General features: G+C 37.8%; 1 protein-coding gene across 2 annotated transcripts in view; it reads left to right on the top strand.

Moving 5' to 3' along the window:
- The window catches only part of PLPP1 (phospholipid phosphatase 1), a 57698-nt gene that overhangs the window by 7263 nt on the left and 25828 nt on the right, over positions 1-24607 (top strand). Inside the window, exons 2-3 of one of the 2 annotated variants that reach the window (XM_051804695.1) lie at positions 20271-20422; positions 23722-24002. In XM_051804695.1, the coding sequence (XP_051660655.1) occupies positions 20271-20422; positions 23722-24002 (433 nt within the window). Of the gene's footprint in view, positions 1-9314; positions 9470-20270; positions 20423-23721; positions 24003-24607 lie in introns of both variants that reach the window. The other variant, XM_051804694.1, reaches the window with a different exon arrangement.

Below are 24607 nucleotides of genomic sequence, written 5' to 3' on the forward strand. Positions count from 1 at the left end.
AATTACGTTCTGTTTTTGCCGTAAGTGTAGAAGGAATTGTGTATCAAATTTCAGCATCTCAAGTAGCTTCTGCCTCTCTTAGAATAAGGTGGAATTTTTACCTCAAATTAATATTAGTGTATTTTTGTCTGTTTATTTTGTTACTGCAGATCTGCAGATTACTGTAAGTCTGTTCTGAGTTTTAGATGACTGAGTCAATGAAGCTAAACAGTAGGTGCAATATTTTCTGAAACTGGAGTACTGAGTTGGTAAGGAACACATACTTACCTAAATTTATCTGCCTTATTTTAAGGTACAGAAGGGCAGTGAACTACCAGCTGAAGGAGCTGGTCTGGAAGCTAGTAGTGCAGAGGCCTGAGAGAATAAACTTCTTATTATAACAGGGAACCTTCTGATGTGCAGCAAGCATATATGGGGAGCATATGTGGCCTTTAAAAGGTACAGAAGGCTGGCAGTGAAATTGAGCCTGGCAAATGGTCAGGAACACTATTCCCTGTTAAATTCCAAAAATCATCTTAGTCATCATCATAGTCAGTGTCTGTTTTTCTTAGTGTTTCCTTGAGTGAATTTTGTAGCTTCTACTGACTCAGGAAAGTTACAGCTTCACCTTCTGTTTTCTTAGGTAAGCCTATGCTGCAATACTAGTATTAAGTTAAAATACTCCAAGGCAGTATGACAGCTGGGTCTAATGCTAATGGAGATCCTGGGCATGGAAGTAAGGTCACTATTTCTGCTTGCAGACTCTTACCATTCTTCCCATCTCTTCTTTAATCTTAAGACTACAGTCATCAACACTAGAAATGATATATGTAATCCTAAAATCACAGATCTAGTGCTGATAATTTCTACTAAAAACTGGAAAGCAAGCACCTGCTCTATTACATGAGTACTATAAGACTTCCTATGCTTTATGTTGCTTAAATATTTTTTACAGGTTCTGTTTAAACTGATTTCTTGAGCAGTCTTCTGAATCAGTACAAAACAGCTGCTCTGATGGCTCAAAAATATATAGCATACTGTCAGTTTTCCTTTTAAAATGTGTTTTGATTGAGCTTATGATAGAGTTTATGTTATCACAATGTATCATTAGGCACTGCAGACTTTAGTCTAACATTGAAAAAATGTTCTGTTGTCTTAAACATGATGGCATGCAGCAGTGTGTACAGTGTAAAGTAACTTTCTGGTGTATGACAGGGTATACAATGTAATGGAAATTCTGAGTCCCTCTTTAGCACTACTGTTGTAAGGCCTGACTTTGTTAAAGACTGTTTAAATAAAATATTGTTATGCTTGTAGAACTCATTGGAAAAAGGGCATTTACGCTCCTGACAACAAATTGCCTATTATATTTCTAGAAACTGAATGGTATTTCAAGTTAGGGTGTGTAGATAACATGAGGAATACTCTGAAAGCCTCTTGCTGTGCATTCCCACAAAACAAAGATTAAAATGGAAAAATAGTTATAACTTCTGAGGTTTAAATGAGTGGTAGTCCTAGATGATGTTCAAAGTTGGTGTCACCTGCAGTAAAAAGAAAAAAATCCCTCATTGTTTTGTCAGCAGCTGACCTTGACAGTTCAGTTTCTTTGGCTGTGTTGCTCTCCTGATCTGTAAGACCAGTGATTTAGGTAGATGGTGTGTAGAAGACCTAGATCTTTGGAGGCTTATACATGCTTTTGTATCTGGGGGCTTTTTAAGTCTTAGACAGTACAGTCAAAGCCTTTAGCAGTAAATATAATGCTGAGCATGTAATGCAAGCAGTGATTAATTAATTCCCCTAAACAGGAGGGATTATAGTGGGAGAAGTCACTCCTGTTTGCTCTGGCTGCAGCTGGTTGGATTCTTCCTCACCTCATGAGCAGCACTGAAATACCAGGAGCTGCTGACCTCTCCTGTTCCACCTGCCCTGCCTCTGATCCCCCAGTGTGTTTTAGCTATTAGTGTGGGGATCTTAAATCTTTGTCAGGTCTGTCAGTAATTGGGCAGTTAGCCTCTGCTGCACTCGGTGAACCGCTAATGACTTCCAGGTGTCTGTCCATCCCTGGGCTAGCTTCAGCTTTCTTTCCCTCTGATCAGAGCAGAGCCCAGGGCACAGCCTTTGCTTGTGACCTGCAGTTGGCTCACTTGACCTGAATATGTTGCTCTGTGTAAGCAATAGAGCAGGACAAGATATATTATTGTCTTGCTTCTGCATTTTTTGTTTCACATTTGCACTTCTCTCAGTGGTTGCAGAAGAGAGAATTGCATGGTTTCTAGAGTAACAGGTAGTGCTCCTAAAAGTCTGGGTTTTGGAATGAAATGTAGATATAAGGGAGAATACATTTGTCCATGCTAATGTTTTTATATGTGTTTTGACCTGTTCTAATGGGTTGGGAATATAGATGACTGAGCTAGTGCCCTTGTGTAATACTAAACTGTTGAATGCAGAGAAACTGGGATAGGATGTAGTTCTGTCTTAGTAATTTACTAGACTAGAAATTGCATGCTTGTCTGTTGAGGCTGTTCCAACTCAGAGGAAGGTTTCCTCTACTTCCTGTCTCCATCCCCCTTGCCTTGGCACAACCAAAAGTGTAAGGTGTGCTGAGGGACTCGCTCAGTTGCTGATCTGGCTTCTCTGCTAGTCAAATCATAGAGAAAAAATAAAAATATAATAGCATAAAGTTACAAGTAGACTAGTAGGAGAGATTAGAATGCTGTGCGTGCTTTTAAATACATATATCCTGTTTACTGAAGCCTATCACAGCTTCTGGTGTTATCAGAACAATCAATGTGCTGGTATTAAAAATGCTTTGCATTCCTTAGTGTAGAAAAGTGAGATAAAGTTCTTAAAGTGGATAGGAGTTATGTTGTGAGCTACCCACTTATCTCAGCTACTGAAAATAAATAGTGCACTGATTTTTCTTTTGTACATCCCTTACCTCTAGGTATCAAAAGTCTAAATGTTTTCTCATTATTTTAATGTGTTCTTCCTCTTGGTAGTTTTTTGTGTTCTCAGAACCTCCTCTCTTAAGAGGTATTGATTCTTTCTCTTGACTGTTCATGGAAAAAGAATTTCAGCACATCTGCTTTTCTGCAGAGAACAGTCTTTTACAGATGCTTCTAAACTCTCTCCAGCAGCATGAGATTAACGTGAGTTTCTTTAAATCTCTTGCATACTTCCTTACTGTACATTAAAAAAATGAAGAGCAAAGCAAACATGGTTGTCCTGTCTGAAATTAAAAGCAGAAATACAAGTGTGAGAGTGGGAGAACTTACATTCTCACTTGCTCTCAATCGTGATTACCAGATGTATAGGTTTAGCTTGAAATGATGACATTTATCTGTCTGTGGGGTTAGCAGCATCACCTCTTTAATAAAATGTGAGCTGTAGAAAGTAACTGATCTGTTTTGAGCTCATAATTTGCCATGTTGTATGGAGGTTATTTCTCCAGCACAGCTCAAATTACGGTTTGACCCCTTAACTGTAAATTGTGTATTTGTTTACAAAAGCTGAAGCTGACTTTATGTCAGCACATCAAGTGCAGAATGTATTAATCTTATTTTTCAGGTAAGTTTAGAGAAACATAAAAATTCTTCTCAGTCTCAGCTTAGCCTAGTACAGGTTCTTGTAATTAGCATTTACTTGTGAGTTTATTGCAATATGAGGAAAAATCTTTGATTAATAATCAAACTAGAATGCCATAGTCTTTCTTAAGGGTAACTGCCTTTCTCCTAGGTTCTAGATATTCATTTGTTTTAATGAAGAGAACTTCATTTGTTTTAATGAAGAGGACTAGATAGGAGCATGGAGTCTTAATGTGCTGTGGAGAACCTGAAACAGCGATTCAGCATGAGTTTAAGATTGCACAGAGCCTCAAGTGGAGATCCGGTTGCTTCCACAGATAATGAGGCCAATTGGGTTAAAGAAAGGATGTTTACAAAATACAGTGCATTCCTTGGAACTACTTAAAATTGTGAGGGAGAAAGCACCACTGACCAGGAAACAATTTCACGAGTTGTGGAAGCGGATCTGTCCCAGGCTGTCCTAGTTCTCCTTTCTTCCACACCATTGGCTACATGTTCCTAATCTGTCCTTTGAACCAGCTCTCACAGTAATGCACTCAGCCAGATGACCAAGTGCCCCTGAAAAACCTGTGTTATGTGCTCATGGGCTTTTTCTTTCTGGAAAACTTGGTGTGAAAAACTAATGCCGAGACAAGGAAGGGGATGGCCAGAAGTTGGAGGAGGGCCAGACAGTCTAGGTTGTCTTGAGTTGATCTTGAAAGCTTAGCTGACTTTTGTGAGCACTACATCTAGTTCTGAAATAGGTAGTACAGTATCACTGAAATGGTTAGAAACTTCCCGAGTTTCTTTCCTTTCAACCAACAAAAACCTTTCAAAACAACAATATTCTTTGCTGGTCTTAAATATTTATGCAACTGCTGTAAAAGTTGCTAATTCAGCTATAAATGCTGTTTTTTCCTTGTTTAAGGAAAATATGCAGCTTGCTAGCAAAGCTACATGGACACCTGAGTATCAGAACCTGACTTCTTAAGCAGCTTAAGAAGCTTAAGCATCTAAGTCTAAAATTAGAAGTGTGATAAATATCACAAATCAGAATAGTGTGGTGTTACTCATATTGTAAAAAGATGATAGTTTGGTATCCATCACTTCCATTTGAGGGAGAAACTGGAATTTAAGTGCCTTTTTTTTTTTTTTTGATTTAGGCTTAAACAGTAAAAATATAACATAAACACCTTTTCACTAACCAATCTTCCTTTGGAAAAAAACCCCAACTTCACCCTCTTCCCTTGGGCATTGGTATTTTATTTTTGACATTCCCTTTTTGTGAGTGGAGGACAGTTCTCACAGGGACTTCCTCCCTAAGTCTCCCAGTCTGGACTTCCTTTCCTTCCTTCCTCAAAGGCTTTTGTATCATGCCATGTTGTCCAGCCAGATGTGATTAAATAGTTCCTTAAGGCTACTTATATTACTGTAAATTACTGTAGGTGTTCCATGGAAACTACACTACAACAGGGCTTGAACCTACAAATAAGAGTTGGAAACTCCTTGTGAACTCAGCATAGCCCCTTGTAACTATTTCAACTAGCTTAACTACACTCTGTACAAATGTTACCCTGGTCTAGCCCGAACTTAAGGCTGTTCCTTCCCTGCAATCCCTGCTCAGTAATTCAAGCATCATTCTTGCCTTTCTTCTCTCCCCCTCCATCCTGTTTGCATTTGTTCTTGTTCGTGTGTATGAAGTTTTTTTTACCTTTCTTTCATAGGTAAAAGCTTCAAATCTCTGCAGTCTCTTTTCCTGTTCAACTTTGTTACTACATCTGTAGCTTTCAGGGTTATAAAACCATAGGACAGTTTGCGTGGAGGAAGTCTTAAAGATTATCTCATTACAATACCCTTGCCACGGGCAGGGACACCTTTCACTATCCCAGGTTGCTTAAAGCACCATCCAACCTGGCCTATTGGTTAGCTAGAGTCTGATTGTGAGAGCATTACAGGAGAAATGCCTCATTTTATAATAGTTCCAGAGCACTTGAGTGATCAAGTTGTTTTCTCTGCATAATTAAAAGGGAGAGAAACTAGATTAGAGGACTGCTGTCTGTTTCCTGCTACTACCTTGCAAACTGGCCCAGAACATGTTGGTCACTAGTATCTTGACAAGATCAACTGCAAAAGTTTTAACAAAAAATAGAGAAACTCTAAATCTGAGAAATTCCAGTCTGAAGCATGCAGAACTTCAAGTAATAGTGCTTTTTAATAGCTGATGGTCATGCTTTAGAGGATATGAATAACATCTCAACCATTAGGATCCTTTAAGGTATAAAGTTACCTAGAAGAGCATCCTTGGATGTTACTGCTGGTACTGTCTGGGTAAAAAGGAAGAGCAGGCATATTGTGAAAAGGACAAGGAATGAGAGCTGATCTACAAGATTGCCTTTCAGCCTTGTAATCTTGCACTAGATCTTGGTCAATCTTTCCTCCAGTTTGTAGAAACTAATGAGACTGAACAAATGTACATTTCTCAGAATTTCAGTGTACAGTCAACCTGCATAAAGGTCGTGGAGGTGCTTGGCACTTCTGATCCAATACTGGCCTGTTATGTACATTAGTAGTGGGTTTTTTTCTTTTTCCTCTTCCAGTGAAAACTTCAGGACTGTTTGCTTACATGTATTACGTGTTGTCTTCTCTCCCTGTAAACTACTGTTTGGGATAGGTTAATGATCAACTAAATACCATTTCACAAAGTCTTCTATTCCACTGCTGAAAAGCAGTACATCATTTGGATTGCCATAGGAACTCCTAAAAGTAATGAAAAAAATGGAAGTGGGCAGTATAAGATATGTAACCAACTTCCTTTTTTTCCTACTCTTTTACTATAGCCTATACAAATTAATTTTGCAGTCTTATTGAAACTGTCCTCATCTGACTTCTTTATTTGCTGCTTTTCCTTTTTCCTCTTCCCGGAATCTCATTGTTGAAAGTAAAAACACACTTTAAATCTACTTTCTAAGTACTGCATAAGGTAGACAGATCAATCTGATTTAACAAAAAGGTTCATCCTTTTCTTTCAGTGAAATAGATATAGAAAAGAACAAAAATGTATGAAGACATTTAAATGTATAGGCAGTAGTAAATCAGTATAACTACATAAAAGTTCTCACAAAATAGTTTTATAAACAGATTTCACATGAAGAAGAAAAAAAAACTTGAGTTCCCTTCATCTGTTTAATGAAGACTGAGCACATAGCTCTTACTGGCAGGAATTATCCCTAATAAAAAAAAAAAAGTCCTTGAAATTCTGCTTTACCTAGGTTTCAAAGTGAGCAATTCTCTCTTCATATTCAAACTTTTGCTGGTAGGCTTAAAGAAACTGCCTTAAAACAGTTGTCAAACTGAGGGTACCTTCTTTTTCGTGTATACTCATGTAATTACTCTCCTTGAAAAAAACCCACATGACTCATGATTCTGTGTACTTTGGTGGCAAGAAATTTGGAATTTTTGAGCTAAGTGCTCTTTGTGACATTTGCATATGAACTGCATGCCATCTAGTTTCTGAACTGGAGCTCTTAGAGAACGTATTTCAGCAGCTGGTAAAAATGAAATGGCCAGCCTTCATGAAGTTAAACCTAGAAAAAAACCCAAAACAAACCACCTCAAAACCTTACTGTAAAACCAGCAATATTGGCTCAAATGTTGAACTGGAAGGCTGAAAATGTAACTGAACAAAACAGAAAAATTTTTGATGTTAGATTGTAGTATCTTTTCTTGGAAAACAGGTATTTATGTCTAAGTAGTCCAGTTCTGCAAAACACAAGCTGCTGCTTAAGTTAAGCATGAGGTATTTCTGCCTGTGAAAATCAGGTGACTTTTTTGAGAAGATAGGATTGTATCAATTAGGTAATGGCTTTACCACTCCATCATTTTGGTGCTGAGTGTGCAGTAGCAAACATAGGAAACACTGACTGAGTTATGTTAGTGGAATCTTGCAGTGGTCTTGAGTGTAGCTGAAAGTTGTCTCCAGGCACGTGAACATACAGCTGGAGGAATTTTGATGTGAGTTCTTCAGTGTGGCCCCCTTCATATTTGAAGGGCTGCAATTCTGCTTTGTCTGCTTCTGCCACCTGTCAAGCTTCAGCTCTCTTCTCAATCATTAAAGCTTCAGCTCTCTTCTCAATCATTAAAGCAGAGGAAGGAAGGAGGGAGACCTTTGAGGTACAGTTGATTTGATGGTATATCGTGCTACTTAATGAAAACTTTGTGCTTAAAGTCAAATGAGCATAGTGCTATTTGCATTTTTGTGTGGTTTTTTTATATGGGATGGTAAACATCAATAAGTATGGACAGTTCTTCATATTTCAGATGTTTTGTGGAAAAAAATTTTGCTCTGCTCCATAAGAGGATTTAAATTCCTCCCAAATTGCTTTCTGTGACCATAGCAATTTTATTAGAAGAGGAGTTGAAAGCCTGGAGTATTACCAAACACATACAGTTTCAATATGCACTTCACAAGCCTTTGCACTGCAACTTAGCAGCGCAGAGAAGGGTCCAGGACTTATCACTCTGTTCCTACTGTTTCTCTCTTGATGTCTTTTCTTCTAATGAAGTATATAGGAATAAGCTTATTTAAAACCCCTTTAAGCTACTTACCTTGTAGTCAACAAGTGTCACCAGAAATCAAAGCAATCACTCATCATATTAACTTCTTTGAAATGTGTTTTTTTTCTCAGTACAGCAGGTTGTTTATATCCTGACTAGTCTTTTCTGTGTCAGTAATTGCACCTACCCTCTAATTTACATATAGACCATCTATTTGCATATTACATGAACCCTATGGAAAATATAAAGTTTAGTTTGCCCTTTTTTACCTTGTTTTAAACCAAAATCTACTTTTTGTTTTGTTTCAGGATTTTGCAGCTCTTACAGCATTACCTTATTTATCCACTGTTAGTCTAGTTCTTGCTCAATAGGTCAAAGGGAAGCGGGGGAGTGGGCATGGTGTTATTTGGTCAAATGCTGTCAGAAGCCTTGATGGCCTCTTTGACATGACTGTCAGTATAGTGCAAGTGAACTCGTAAGAGGGGGAATAGGTAATATGTCACACAGTGTAAGTTCTGAGAGTTATAATTTGTACCCGAGTCTCAGTTTTCATGTTAATAACTCAGACATTTTCATGCAGAAGTCTCCCAAAGTGTACAAAAGCTATGTAAATGCGTTCTTAAGGTATAAATCTCATTACCAAGAGATACAGTCCAGTCACACCAGTGTCTATATTTCCCATTGGTGTCTCTGCAGTTCTCTTGTACCCCTTACCTGCATGAAAACTACTTGCATGAAATCTTTAACTCCGTAATTATGGCAAAATCTGTGTGTATTTTTTGTCTTGGTATCTGTAAACATTGATCAGATTATAGTGTACAGAACAAGGCTGGTAATTCAGATATAAGTCAAGGTAGTGGGGTGGTGGGAAAGGAGGGGAAACAACAGGCAGCCTGCCCTCAATAACTGTTTAGTTGTGTGAGTGGCAAATACTTTTTCTTGAGTATAGTCTTGGTTTAGTGTGTGGCAACTCACCTTAATGATGAAAGGACTTTGAACTCTGTCTATGAACAACCTCGGAGTCCTTCTGAAATAGGCTTCTAAAAGAGATAAATTTTTATAAACAGGATTAGGTAAGTGTGTGCATTGCATGATACTTAGGAAATTTGAGTTATGCATGTTTGGTAGCCTCCTCCATGCATGTTTAAAAGTGACTTTTCTTTTTTATTTAACCACATGTATTTCTTGTTTTTGTTTTTTGTTTTCCTCCCCCAACAGCTGGCTTACCCCTTGGTGTTCTAAACTTGGCCAAAATAAAACCGTATCAGAGAGGCTTTTTCTGTAATGATGACAGCATCAAGTATCCGTTCCATGACAGTACCATCACATCCACTGTCCTCTACACAGTGGGGTTCACCCTGCCCATTTTCTCTGTAAGTAGCTAATATATAGGGAGCTTTGGTGATGGGAGTAAAATGTATGCCTTCCTAGAGCTCAGTACTGTAACTTTGCTTTGAAGACAGTCTATATAGGCAAAATCCCATGTATGTATAGTCATATGCATGTGAAAGGTGCTATTGCTTTGTTTGCACAGAAAATCTGGAACTAATCTCTAACTGCTAGAGTTGCTAATTTTATTTGTTTTAGGAGCAGAAAAAATGTATTAGTCTAGGCTTTGATCATTGGAGAGTAAAATGGCTTCCAAAATGTTATGGTATAAACACATCTCTTGCTCAGAATGGGTTAGTCTGTTAACTTGAACACCTGTAATATTAAAACTTAGTACTATACTGGAGTGCACATGCCTATAAATAGTGACGCTTCCATATACTTTCTATGGATATAAATCTAATTTTGACTCAGTGGGTTTTATTAGGTTTAAAGGTAATGTGATGACTCTTTAAACCCTTCAAAATGGGATACAGACTGAAAATCTAACTGCTTGTAGAAAAGAGGCTCAGTGTTTTCAAGACCACATGATTTTGACAAAGAACAATTTTATTCTTCTCTAGGTTTTTCTAATAATATTTGAAGCCTGCTTGTATCCCAGTTTTTAGTAAGGTTTTGATATGACTTAGAGAACCAAAATTTAACTGTGCAGAATAGTCTTGAACCTGAAACTACGTCTTGTTTCTGCTTGTGGTGGTTGACCAAGACATATGAAAGATGATGATAATGTTTCATCTGATAAATGTATAAGCTAAATTGATTAGTAAGAACTATATGAAGTGGTTTAAGGATGGAAGCAGTCATTTAAAACAAGTAAACAGATACCTGCAGAACCTCTACATGCACTACTCTAGTTTTCCCTTAAATCCTTATTCATTAAAGCTTGCATTAGGCCTGTGCAGTAAATTGAAGGTTGACACAACAACACTAGTATATTTTCACTATTAAAGAAAGTAGTCTGAAGTTTGTCATTTTGACAAGTATATACATCCTCAACATACCTTTGGGAAAATTTCTTTTCCAGTGGGTTTTCTTTGTACTTAAATTGATAAGTGTACTGGTGAACTAACAATTGTACCTCTGTGCACTTTTGGACTTTTAAAGAGGTGTTCCAGTTGCGGTTTGATAATCTACTGAGTTGCTTGATAACTTATCTTCCATTTCAAGAAGTTGTTAATGTAATATAAAGTCAATTAAGAGTGGGGTTTTTTTTCTGGCTCTAAAGCAGTAGAGAAACATCTGACTTAGAGCTAATTCACTTAAATCTCAATATTTAAAGAGTAGTATGGACTATAATTTTAGATAACCTTTGTAGTTGCAACTTAGAATTAGATGTGTCAGTGATTGCAGTCTATTCTGATATTTTTCTGCTATGATACTTTTGTAGGGGTCACGCAGTGAATTTTCATTGCCTGGCTTTGTGCTGGGGCCTGGAGTATATAATTGGAACAATCACTTCTAGTCTCCATGCTGAGAGATTAAAGAAAAAATTCTAAAGCACTTTTAGTTCTGTTACAATACAGCCTAGCCAGATCATTTGCTTTTCAGTCTGAACATTTTACAAAGCTTAAAGCAATTGCTCTCTGTAGTTAACATTCTAACCTGGCTTTCTAATCTGCATTTTAAATTTAGAGAGCTCTTTAGTCTCATGCAAGACGTGAAAAATCTTCCATGGCTACTGGAAACTAAGGACTAGGGTAAGGTGTGGAGCTAGAGAAAATGACATTGGGGATATTACAACTTCCTGAGTTGAAAGGAGGTTCCTGTTCAATGGTTTCTGTCTCCAAGCTTGCCTTTATTCAAAGTGGAAGGGAAAGTCGATCAGTCTGGGAATCTGACATTCAGACTTGTTTTTTGTTTTGGTATGACTCAATCAAGACTTGAGACCTTTTTCCCAGGCAGCTTAAGTTTTTGGAAGTAGTGTGTTCCAGACCCAATATCCTCACCAGGGACACAGCTCACTCATGAAAGATTATTGGGCAACAACACTGATTACCCTACATCCAGTAAAAAAAGTTGTCCTGACATGAGACTTCTGAAAGGAACAGAATTCTCAGTGAAGGAACTGGTAAAAGATGGTAAAAATTTGGTCTAATACTATGTAAAACGTCTGTCAATTGCACTTTTGTGCAAGCTTTTTTCCCCTCAAACATGATACTTGTTCCTAAGTAGTTGGACTTGACACCTCTTACAATCTGTCACATTGTGAGAGAGAAAAACTTGTGGTAGAAATCTAGGGGAAGCAAAAAGAATCATCTGCAATGTGGAAAAAAATAGTTAATTGAGTAGTACAGTGATTACAGCCTTAGCATTTAATAATGTGCAGGTATTGCTGTTTGCTTATTTAGACCTTAGTCCCTAAAACCTAATGAAATATAAGCCGAAATGCTCAAAGTGTTTTTATGCACATGCTCCTTGCTGCTCTATCACCTTGCTTGTCTTAAAAGTGTAGTAGGAAGTGGCCTGAACATCTTGCTATATAATAATAATAATAATAAAAGATCTTGTTTGGTTAAGTTGTTAGGGTAGGCCACAGTGGTATATAAAATAACTTCAAAGGAGAAAAAACCCCCAAAACCAGACAAACAAAAAAAACTCCAACGCCCCAAAACCTGCATAGATATTTTATTATTAAGCCTCTCTCTGTGCATAAAAGAAACTCAGCTATATGAACATGGATTTGTTTAGGTGACATTTTATGGAGATTTACAAGATGTGTTAGAAACTCTTGGGAATCTTAAAAAAAAATTAAAAATTAAAATAATATTCTTAGAGATCATAATTCTGTTTATGGCTCTGAACCCTTCCTGATACCATCGCCACCTTTTATCAGGAAATAAAGTGTCTGGGAAAGAAATTCATGTTTATTCTTTTCCAAGTGCCACTTCATAGTATGTTGCATCTCAGTTTTCCAAATTGTTCTATTTTGATGGGAAGCACAATTTTTGTATTAGAACTTTCTGAGATTTAGGATCAAACAAGCCTTGGTAGTGCTCTGGAAAAATGACTCTGTCTAGATGGCTAGGCCAGTGTCCAGAGCAGCACTTATCCATGATATCTGACACTTAAGTAATGCAGGAAGAGCTTTCTGATACTTCTACCTTCCCAAGTCTTCATAGAGATGTTTAGAAAGTAACTGTATAATTTAAAGGTCATGACCAGTTAGAGGGTAGTGTCCATAGATTGCAACTCTGGGAATATTTTTCAAAGGTACTTGGCATTTTTGGTTTTTAGCTGTCTGCATGAGACCAGCTTTTTCAAGTATAATTGACAAATTAATGTCAATCTTTCTCTTTCGGTGAGGTCCAACCATGTCTATTTGTACATGTCCTATTCAGTTGGTCTTTTCTGGTGACTTCACCTCCAAGTTGATTTTTCTCTTCCTCCAGTCATCTTGTTTCTTCAAACTGCTACCTTCAGTGACACTCATGCAGCTTCCCTTAGATTTGAGTAGGTGAGAGTAGGGGAGGGAGAAGCACAGACCAAGGGAAACCTCTGAAACAACTTTTTCGCCAGAGGAGCAGAACAACAGAGCAACTTGAGAATTACTGAGTTTCATCTGCTCCCTGTACTAAGTTCTGAAAAGGGTTTCTGCAGTTCCCTGCCAAAACTTTGCCTGGCAGCTCAGTTTGGGAGCTGAATGTTCATAACCCACTGGTGGGTTTCTATTATATGATGGACTGATGTGTGAGAGGACAAGAGTTCAGCTCTTCTAACTCAGCCAAAGTAGTGCATTGAGTTCCTGGGAAACTAAGTAGTTTGCCACAACTTGCTGCTACCAAAACAGGTAATGCAAATGCTGATGTTCCTGACAGGGGAAGTGTTTGTTAGTAAACGGTATTTTGATTAAGTCACTTCTCTGGGATGACCTCTGCTGTTTGGGATTTGTTTGAGAGAGAAGAACATGATGAGCCTGTAGGACTTAATTTCTCCACCTTCAACACATCCAAAAGATATCTAGGTAGTCAGGTCACATTGATTTCTAACTAGTTTAAACAAAACAAACAAACAAAAGGCAAAACCAAAACATTCCTAAGTTTGGTTTGGCAAAAACTAATGTCTTAAGTATCTTGATGCCTTCTCAAAGGGGACCTACATAGCTTTACTCCTGTGCCAGCTTTAACCTAGTAGACATTAGGCTTAATGTTTCTGGCAATGTCTCCTTATACCAATGTTCTGACCAAAACTTTCTGCTCCTACAGATTAGCACAGTCATAGTTTGGAGGCAATTTCCTGATTTCTTTCCTGGCAAAAGAAACTAATCTTTTATGCTCTGCTTGTGAAAGGGATTAATTTTGCAGGGAAACTTTGATTGACAGCACCTAGTTGATTAACCAAAATTAGCATTTACTGGGCTAATTTGTCTTCAGGGACAAGTGTAGTTACTGCTGTGGTAGAAACTAATAAATCAGGGGACTAATTTATTGAAGACTGTTTGGTACATGTACTCTTCATTTTTTCAGCAGTGTCAAAGCTTTATGTCCCCCTCTGATAGTTTTGCAACTAGTTGAAATTAAACCTGCTGTTTTATACGAGAGTGGATTTCAACTTAACTTTTAGGTTTCAGGTTGCTTATAAGTAATTTTTTTATGCTCTGCCTCTTACCTGGTAAACCTTCAGAAAAAGACAGTGTGTTATCTTTATTGTTTTTTGGTGTATTTATGACATTGAAGACCTTTTTGGGCAACGTTGTTGAACTTCATAATCTGTCAGAAACATCTGTTTCTTGGTGTCAGTCACATCTATTCTCATCCTAATCCCTTTGATACATTAGGAAGATAGAGTACTCAGGCTAAAGGCAGCATTTTTAAAGAAAATCTCATTAATTAGATCTGTATATTTAAGTTATTACTTCACCAAAATTTAGGAAACTAAACAGTCATGGGATTAGATAAGGAATCTTTAAATGTATACATAATTCATTGGACTCTGAGAAGTGGACAGTAGGAATTAGTACTCCTTGACCTTTGTAAGGGAGGAAGGTGTCAAGTAGAGCTCTCCAGCAGTCTGCCCTGTTCTGTATAGTCATAAATGCCCTGGAGGAGAGTATGTGCGGTGAGGCAGCAAAGTAGGGAACTCAGAGCAATAGATAGAAAAGATGGTAGTAACATAGCTGGTGAAATATGGGGTAGGTGTCAAGGGATATCCTTCCTGAGGAAATTGGAAAGGACAACTTGAGGAAGGTGTATAATCTGATGTTCTCTCTTTAGAGTGATAATGGTCAACTTTTAGGTCTGTGGAATGATGAACTTTGTGCCCAGTAACAGTGAAGAAACCTAATCAAGATTAGAAATTTGGAAAGAAATAGACCTGTGGCATACGAGATATTTATGGAAAAAACTCTAACATAATCAGTCAGAAATCACTCCAGTTTGTGAGGAAATCTAATCCATTATGCTGTATGAGTCAGACTTTTGGACAAGTGTATTATAATTGCTTAAAATACTTAGTCTTACCAGTTGAGCTACTTGTGTTTCTACCTCTTATATTCTGATTGAAACATTTCAGAAGCCTATGGTTCTCCCTATATCTTTATTACCAGCTGTGTTTGTAATTCCTTGGTTCTTGGTTGCTTGTTGGATTAGTATTGCTCTTTTTTTTTCTGATATCAGCCTATGCAATTGGCTGATTTACAGCCCTTGGATTCTGCTGAACTATGCAAAACCAAACTCTTCTTGTTTTTGAGATGAAGACTGTACCCTAGCAGTCCTTTTCTGTCTGTGTTTAGGATAGATGAATTGAAATCAAATGTGTTTGCCAATTCTGATTGAGTATAGTTTCAGAAGAAATTTTTATCAGCTGGTCAAAAGTGTTTAATGCCTTTGGAACAACTTGTCTGATGGTCACACATTGATGTACAAAAGCTACAGGAAGCAGATATTATTTTCCCCCTGCTATTTTGAACTGACAAGCTCCCAGCTCAACAGAGTTGTTAAATATCCAAGTGCATGACTCTCAACTTATTAATGCACAAATCCTCACCTGTGCTCTTGCTTCAGTCTTTGAGTTGTTTTGCTGGCAGAACTGGCTGCCCTTGATCTTCTACTATATCAAAGAATTGCCAGCTCTGTCAGCAGTACATCTGCTAGTTATTCATTAAGGATGCATATGCACTGCATAACACTGACTTGTTGGCTTTATCCTTGAGATTACCCTACTGGTAACCTCTTCCCAACCTTATAATTTCTCTTCACATACGTGTTGCCATTTTCCCTTCAGGCAATTTCTTCACTGTGTTACAATTGACTTAGAAGATTAAGTGTACATCAGGGATGCTTTTTGGTGTTGTCATATGGGAAGTATTCAGTAGAGAGCCTTTACTACTCCTTTTGCTCCACTTACTATGTAAAAGGAATACTTAAGCTCCTCAATTTCTTCAGCTTTGAAGAAAAACTGAAGGTAAAAGTGACCCCAACTAATTTTTACTAATTCTCTATTTTAATGTGATAAACTCTGCCTTTAGAAATTGGAGCTTGTTTAGGAGCAAAATGGATATTTGTAGAAGCTTTCTTTTAACTTACTGTGACAATGTGACAATGACACACAGACAGGATTTCTTTTCACAGTGAACTGGTGTGGAATCCTTGCTACTTTTTCCTGAGAAACTACTTTAGATGTTGTTTTTTTTTTTGGATAAATCTTCTGTCAAAGTGTGCTGCCCCCTTGTATTACTGTTAAAATTTCTTCCTCAGTTGTATCTGTGAAATTTGAAATTGACATTAGTAATAGTTGTGCCATTATGAAGACAAGTATCATTTGATATCTTCAGTTATATCCAGTCTTCCTGTACCAGGAACTTTCATGCTTAGGAAATTGCTATTGTAATGTGAAAACTTTTATTCTTGTCTTCTGAAATCATGATATTTGTCAGGGTGAAAAAGTAACATGTCTGTCACAACTATAGGGAAACCCTACTATTGTACTTGCTATGTGAGAGGCTTTGCCTCTATCAGTTAGGTCAGTTCATCTGCTTTTTTATCCTGCTTGTACTAATGAAAAAGCCAAACTATTTTTCTTGCCTCTTTATTGTCTTAAAGCGAGAGAGATTTTCATTGCAGTAAGTATTTAAGCTATATATTTGACATAATTTTGATTTCAGAAATTAAAACACCTTGAAATCCCACAAAACCAGATTTTGCTGATCCATTTAGAACAGAACAAAATAATAAGTACTGTGGAAAGTTTCTCTTAATGGTTTCACTTGCCAGAAACAGTTGCTGCCCCTCTGGTTTGACTTCTACTTTTCTCCTCCCTCCTACCAGCTACTAATAGTGAAGCCAATCCACAGGTGTTTAAAAGTAGTAAATTAAACCAGCTATATGGAGCCTGTTCTGAGGGATTAGATATTGACATTGGAAAGTATTTTAACCAAAAAGACATCAAAAGGCTTTTCAGGCTTATGATTGCCTTGGGTTGAGCAAAAGGTAAATTACAAATGTTGTAGTTCTGTGACTTCAGTTTAGTTTAACGGTGTAAAGTTAATCTGATCAGTTTTATTGTAATCTGTATTTTAGAACTTTAAACTTTTCTCTCAAGCTTTCATGGAGCATGTCTCCTTTCAGCACTGAAATGTGCTTAGAACAGCAGTAAGACAAATGACTGGTGGAATTACTTCTTGAATCTATTCTGCACTTGGAGGAAACTGAAGAAACACTTTATGACATTCACTATATAAGCTTTTTAAAGTTTTTTTAACTTTTATATAAGCTGTCTTTAACTTTTTTTCAGTGCATAGCTCTTCCAATTAATGATTGCTTAATGGTAACTTAATGGTTACTAGATACCTAATACTTTAAGACTCAGAGTAAAGGAGATGTAAAGAAATTATGAAAGAGAAGACATTTTAATAACTTGATTTTAGCTGGTTCATACTTGCTTACAAAGCAAAACAAAAACAAACCTTGAGTTGTTTGCTATTTTGTTTGCATGATCTGGATACAGGAAGATGATGTGAGCAATTACAGGCTAATTACATCATAATCTCAATATTGCTGAAGAATGAACATGCACACACACATCAAACAGCTTCATTTTGCATGGAAAAGCACATAGCACTGCACAAGGGACTTCATTCCCATGATCCATGTACCACTGCTTTCCATTTCTGATTTAGCAGCTGGCAATTACATTTAAAAAAGCTCCCCCCTCTCTCCCCAGCCGTGTGAATAACCCCATCGCTCTGAAAATTTTCAGTCTTTCATCTTGAGAAGCTGAAATATTCAGGAGTGGGTAAGAGGAAATGAGGAGTAAGCCACCATGACTCCATTATTCACAGAGCAGGTCTTTAAAAAGGATGATGCAGAGCTAGTGATATGATTGATGTCAGTGATGCTACCTAATTGTAATCACAAGTATTTGTGGCAGTGTACTGAAGCTGTGATAAGTGGGGTTTTTTTTTAGGGTGAACTAATTTTGGGAACAACTGCTTTATGATGATAATCCAAACTAACTAGTCTAAAGAAGTAAACATAGTAAAGAAACTATCATCTGTGTATGCCTAATTCTCTAGTTTTGGAGATCTAAAGAATACACTTTTCTCAAATAACAGAGTCTTGAATCTTGATGTCAGTATGAATCTTGATGTGCAGGGCAAAGGATGAAGTTTTCATTCCATACCTATCTTACAGAATAAATGGTGTTGGAAACACCATGGCATTATGTTGATAAGTCACCTTCCCTCGTGATGGCTGCACATGTTTCTGCCTCCTCCCTTACTCAAGTCAGCTAAATACTAAACAACTGATGATATATCATGACATTTGTCACAATACCAACATAAGGGAAGGGCAGAAATGAAGTCTGGGCTGCAGCGTTTTTCAAAACCCTGCTATTCTTCCTATTAAAAGAGGGATTTTTTTGCTGGTAGGAAAGGCTCTGTTTTTGCACTGTACTGCAGAGTCCTGCTCAAGGGCCCTGTGCTGGCTGATGTCTGAATAGTGCAGTGTTTTGATGAGTCTCTGGCTTGGCTCTTAGCTCACACTGCTGTCTTTCTGCTTTGTTAATGTACTTGGATGGCTTCCAGAGCTAGGTCAGTTGTAAGTCCTGCTGGCATGGAACTGGAAACAACCCTTCTTGACAATGACAGTGGCTTTTTTCTGCCACTTTGAGGGGAGGTTTTGCATACTATTGGTTTTATGACTGTAACAGTACAGAAGGTACATGATTCTTTATGACAGGCTAGCTGGAATTCATGGGCCCGTATGGTAAGCCTGTAGCTGCTAGGTTGTGGAATAAAGCTCTGTGATTCATCAGAGTGCACTTCAACGGAATTTTCACTTACAAACCATTAGTTTGTTATTTGTTCTTCTGTGCCTGTTTTTGAACTGAAGGATTCATTTAAAAATTTGATGGTGTGAAGAACAAAACTGATAGCAAATCATTGGTGAAGCCACAGTGAGTATCGCAGGTTATGGTCCCAGGAGTCAGGCTTAGTTTGGAGGACCTCAAGGGTGAAAACAAAGGGTGAAGAGAGTTGAAAAGGATCCTAGGTCTCTTCCCTAACGGTTCTCTTGCTGCTTGGTTTTTTAATTCTTTCTTTTTTGTGTGTTCTTTGCATCTTTACTTTTGTAAGTAATAAGTGTACACACTTGTTGGGGCTAGCTGTGTATGTGGAAAGGAAGAGGTAGGCTATGCCTTGGCACAGGGGTCCTGTTGAGAGAACTGAGAATACAGCAACATCTCTCACTGGCGTGAAGGAAGGGTGGAGGCTGTTTTTATCTTTCTGATCCCTTATTGGTAGATAGGGATGTCTCCCCCAAATAATTTTGGTTGTCTAACTCTAAACTGGTATGCATTTTATGTGCAGCAGTGCTGAATTCTGAGTACAAAATCAGGGGCTTTTATGACACTGGGCTGTACATTGCTAAGTTAAAGAAGATTATTGTTTTGTTGAACATTCTTGGTAGTCACCCACTTCTTTTTTCCATACAACTATTTCTTTCTGAGACTATTCAGCTCTGTACACAGATTGTGCAAATGTTGTGTGTGTCAGAGATGGAGGAACAGGACTTAGAAATGTGATTCTATTAGTTTGTGGTGATTCCTATCTTATTTTGAGCTTTCTATAAAAAAAACTTTGCCATTCAAATATTTTGGTTCATGGTATGGGTATCTTGATGTGCAATAGCATGCATGTCTTAATGTTGTGTCTGGTTGATATTAGATTGAGCCAAAGGCATCCTCTTTGGAAGAGAGGGGAATAAAATCCCCATACCCTGAGGCCATAGGGCTTGTGCAGTGATGTTTTCTAGGGAGCTGTCCAGTGTGTGTGGAAGTGAGGGGATCGCATGCATGTATAATCTCCTTTTTCCCATATTCCCAAAAACTCCCTCTGCACTTGCACTCCCTGAGAAACACCTCTTTTCTGCTTTCATGAAATTTAATTTATGCTCTTCTGGCTTGTAAAGCTGTCCAGAGAAGGTATACAGGGGCAACTGTTGCTCACTGGAATATAAAGAAATAGTCAATAACTGTGACAGTAGCAGCAGATTGAGCAATTTGGTGGTTGTCACTGAGCTGTTCACTCAGTCACGGTTTTGACCTGCTTCCATATTTGATGTGCTGCAAACATGAAGGTGAGAGGAATTCTGCCCTGCTCTCCTTCATTCAGCAATACTTCCTGGGAGCTGCAAAGTCAAGGCAGTAGTCACTGGCCAAGGGAAGTGCATAACCTAACTTTCTGCATGCCTATTCCTCTTTATGCACTTCTCTTTGGAAATGCTGGGGTATAATCAGCGCCAGAGTTTGTTTTGCTTTTGTAATGTATTTTGTATTCCTTTTTGCCAGCTGGCTTGCCTTTTGCAATTCTCAGTTCACGACGTACCCCCTTCCAGAGAGGAGTTTTCTGTAGTGATGAATCCATCCGGTATCCATACAAAGAGGACACCATATCTTATAAGTTTTTAGCAGGAATAATTATTCCTTTCAGTATAATTGTTGTAAGTTCAACTTTTCTTCATTGCTTTTGATTTCAGTGGGGGTGGGGAAGTGGGAGGAGGGGCAATCTGTTAATCAGACTTCTAAAATGATATTCTATAAGATGTCTCAATCTCACAAACATGTCCTTAGGCCAGGTGCTAAAAGCAGTAGAAATGATGTTCTGGCAAGAATAACTAAAAGGTTTGCTTTAGTTGAGGTCAAACAGCTAGAATTACAGAACAGAAAAAGAATACCTTAGAACCTTGGACATATGGTGGCTTAACTCTATAGTCTGAGAGAAAAATTTCTTTCCTTACCATATTGTTAAAGAATAACACTAATAATGTGTTGTGACTGTCTCAAGTCTTTTTATTTTGGGACTTGCTACTTTCAGAATAGGGGTGTGCATGACTTATTAAATCAGCATTTTATCTACTACAAAGTCATTGAGAATACTTCTGTGTGTAGAAGTGTAACAACAGATGCTAAGCTATTTAATAGAAAAACATTATGGCTTCCAATCAGATCTTATTAAAAGCATAAATGGAATAAAAAGAATAAGTAGCCAGGGAGTTTTTTTCCTATTTATTTTCCTGAAAGTCAGGATAAAACACTGGGCTTGTTTGTGTTTATATCAATGCAGGGGCTCACATTCACACTGCACCTAACCTGGCTGAAAACACAGTACTGCTCTCTCTCCCTCTTCTTCACACCAGATCAAAGAACTGGAGAGATTGCCTCTGCAACTACAAACTTGGAATCTCTCTCTTTGACCACAACTCCTAGCTCAGCTGAACTGTCTCAAGCATATAGTAACTCTCTATCCTTAATATTTAATTATATGTATGGACAAAAGTTGAGGTCCTGCTATTACACTGTCTGCTGCTACCTCTGGTGGCTTGTCCGAACCAGAATAAGGTAGTGAAATTCCTTAGCCTGGCAGAAAACAGCAGCTTTCTTTGAGCTACATTCAGTGCAAATGGCTTCTGGAAGAATACCAGTCCTGGGGCAAAAAGTGGTGGGTGCATGTCCTTGTGAGCACAGTGGACAGTTGGACATCTTCAGTTAACCATTTAATGTCTTAAATCTGATGTTCTGATAATGGCCCTTCAACAGAGGCCTCAAGATCCCTGTCCAGATATGCTAAAAAGCTTTAGTCTCCACTTATAAATCTGTTGGGTGACATCCAAGCCCATCAGAGTCACACTTTGAGCAGAGATAAAACTCTTTTGTACCAAATAAGATTTTTAGGTGAATAAATATTTATCCAAGTACATTTTAGAAATTGAAACTCAGAAGGTGCAGCAAGATGTAAACCTCAGTATTGACCAGCTGTTTCTCTGGGCTAGTAGGTTACAATCAGAAGGGATATTGTGGCAATCTAACTCTGTCTTGTATAAGGACTACATGGATTTTTTTATCGAGGTTCCAACATAAAGGTCAACTTGCTGCTTGCTTGTTCTTGGGTGGAATTTTTTTTTGTAACTGTAGAAACATGGGCTGAGAATTGAAATTGTGGCTTACCTGGTTTCCCTGTTCTTAGAAAAGCTGCTTCAAAAAACTTACAGAAATAGTTCTGGAGCAGATGAAATTTTGAGGAGTTTTGTGTACTCTATTAACTGGCAAGTAGTTTATGCTAAAGATCCTGCCATTTAAGATAGGACTATATTTTTTTTCACACTGTTACTATCGTTGATAGTCAATATTACCTAAGAGCATCAGTGCTTAGTCTCAACTGAAGCCCATATATCTTATTTCATTTCTAGAGCAGTTAAAACAGACAAGTGAAGAAGAACAGAATAGAGAAAAGAGAGATTGATGTTTTGCCCTCAGTGCCTGACTACTAGCCATTTGCGGCTCAGGGACTTCCTGACTCAGAAGAGGCTCCACTGAATATAGTAATTTTTAATAGATGTGTTTTCTTTGAATTAATCCAATTTCCATTTGAGCCTGTATGAACATTTAGCTAACAAAATTATGTTTGCAACATCAGGGACCATCTTTTAGTTGTGAAATCAGGCTCTTCTGTCAAGATTGCTTCATAGTCAGATGGTAAAAGCAAATGTTGGTGTCCTTTACTCAATGCTCAGTGAGAGTGAGTTGTCACCTCAGCTGAGGTAAGTGACCTTCTTGCAGGTTTTATAGCAGTGTTCTTTGAAAGGGATTCATTACTTACCAGTCATGTGATATTAGTGCTCAACTATCTTCCTTAAGAGGTTACCTTCTGGATTTAGGTAGATTGTGAATGTACTTTACTGAGAACTTTCTCAGCTGTAGTCCATGTACTGGTATTTCTCTGCTTCAGTCCATCTTTCGGTATGGATGGAGGGTGTAAAGCTTCAGTGTCATGCATCTGATGGTGTTTTCTGTTTGCCTTCATGTGCAAAGCCTCTGACAGCTACTGTGTGCCTGGGTGTCCATGTCTAAGTAATGGCTTCATTCGTCAAAGCTCTGCTTTGCTGGGATCCAGGACTTGGCACCCTCAAGTGATGGGCAGAGCCATAATTTAATTTTTACATGATTGTTAAAGATAACTTTATATATATACATACAGTCCCTCATGCATCTGATCATCTGTATGAGCTGAACCTTTCTGTACAAAATGGGACCATCTGGTTCAATATCCAAATTACCTGGGGTGAAGTTTTGTACTTGATGTAAGGAAAAACTTTCTGCAGGAAAACAGAATCAAATCTTTCTTGCCAACACTTGATGCATGTACCTTGGAAATGTAGGGGGGAAAAGTCCTTAGAAAAACCTCACTAATACTGTCTTTCCCTACCCATATTAGTTTTCTTTTCTCCCCAAAGGATGTAATTTTCCCGAGGAATGGGAAATGTCTTTGTTAAAACACCTGGCCATTTACATCTGGAAATAAAGTCTAGACCCTTCAGAATAGTTTCTGGTTTCGCAAAAAAACCTAACAAACTTAGAAAAATCTTGCTCAGCAGAAGATTAGTTGAAGAAGACTCAACGTAGAATAAAGTTATACTGGAAAAAATGTCTCTAATTAGAGTCATGCTAAGTAGTATGGGTAAATGTGATTTTGAGAAGGCTTTGTTTTAATAAGTATTCTGAAAATCATTAATAATAAATTCAACATGAAACAGTGTAAGGTAAAAGGATATTTTTCTTCTGCATGAAAGCATTTAAAGTTTGGACATTGTTACAGCTGACTCTTGGAAAATCTAAATTTGCAGATTAATGTTTATAAAAAAATTAATTTCTGAAGCTGCTTGTTTGAATATTATCAAAAATAGAGTAATACTTTTCTTTTAAAGTGATTGTCTTTAACTTGCTGTCCTTATTTCTCTTTCAGATAATCCTAGGAGAGACACTCTCAGTTTTTTACAATAATTTGCACTCAAATTCATTTGTCAGAAATAACTACATAGCCACTATTTACAAAGCCATTGGAACCTTCATTTTTGGAGCAGCTGCTAGCCAGTCGTTGACAGACATTGCCAAGTACTCCATAGGTAGACTGCGTCCTCACTTCCTTGCTGTCTGCAAACCCGACTGGACACGAATCAACTGCAGTCTGGGTTACATTGAGAACTTCACTTGTCATGGGGACAAAGCAACAATCAATGAGGGAAGGTGAGTTTGACTAACTTCATATACTTTTGTATAACATGTTTCTTAACTCGAAACAGTGAGTTTTGGCATTGGTTTCGCCTGTGATGGTCGTCAGTATGTGATCTTTCCCTGTCCTCAGCCCATGAGCCTTTTGTTTTATTTTTCTCTCCTCTGTCCAGTTGAGGAGAGGTGTGATGGAGCAGCTTTGGTGGACACCTGGTGTCCAGCCAGGGTCAATCTGGCACAAGCAGATAATCCTAAAATGAGCAGAACTTCATGCAGATACCAAGTAGAAAAATTGCAGTTTGTTCTTTGAGAGATTAAAGTGGAGGACTATGTTTCATGTACACTTTTTTGTATTACTAATAACCATAATTGTGTTTAGAAGACTTCTATTTACTTCTTCCTTATTTTATCCTAAGCACTTATTATTGGATGGCCTGTGAGTAACCCTATAGAGTCAGAATATCTGTTAGTAAGATATAATTCTTCTCTCTTCTAGCAAATGCATAATGTCCCTCTGAAGACTTGTAATAATGACTTTCTATATGACCATCAACTTGAGTTTGGAAAAAAGGCAGGGTAAAAAAGGAGGATTTTCATGAAATAAAGGGGGGGGGGAAAAG

This window comes from Manacus candei, unplaced genomic scaffold (genome assembly GCF_025592945.1).
Source record: "Manacus candei isolate 608988 ecotype Guabito, Panama unplaced genomic scaffold, ASM2559294v1 h1tg000061l, whole genome shotgun sequence".
NCBI lineage: Eukaryota > Metazoa > Chordata > Aves > Passeriformes > Pipridae > Manacus > Manacus candei.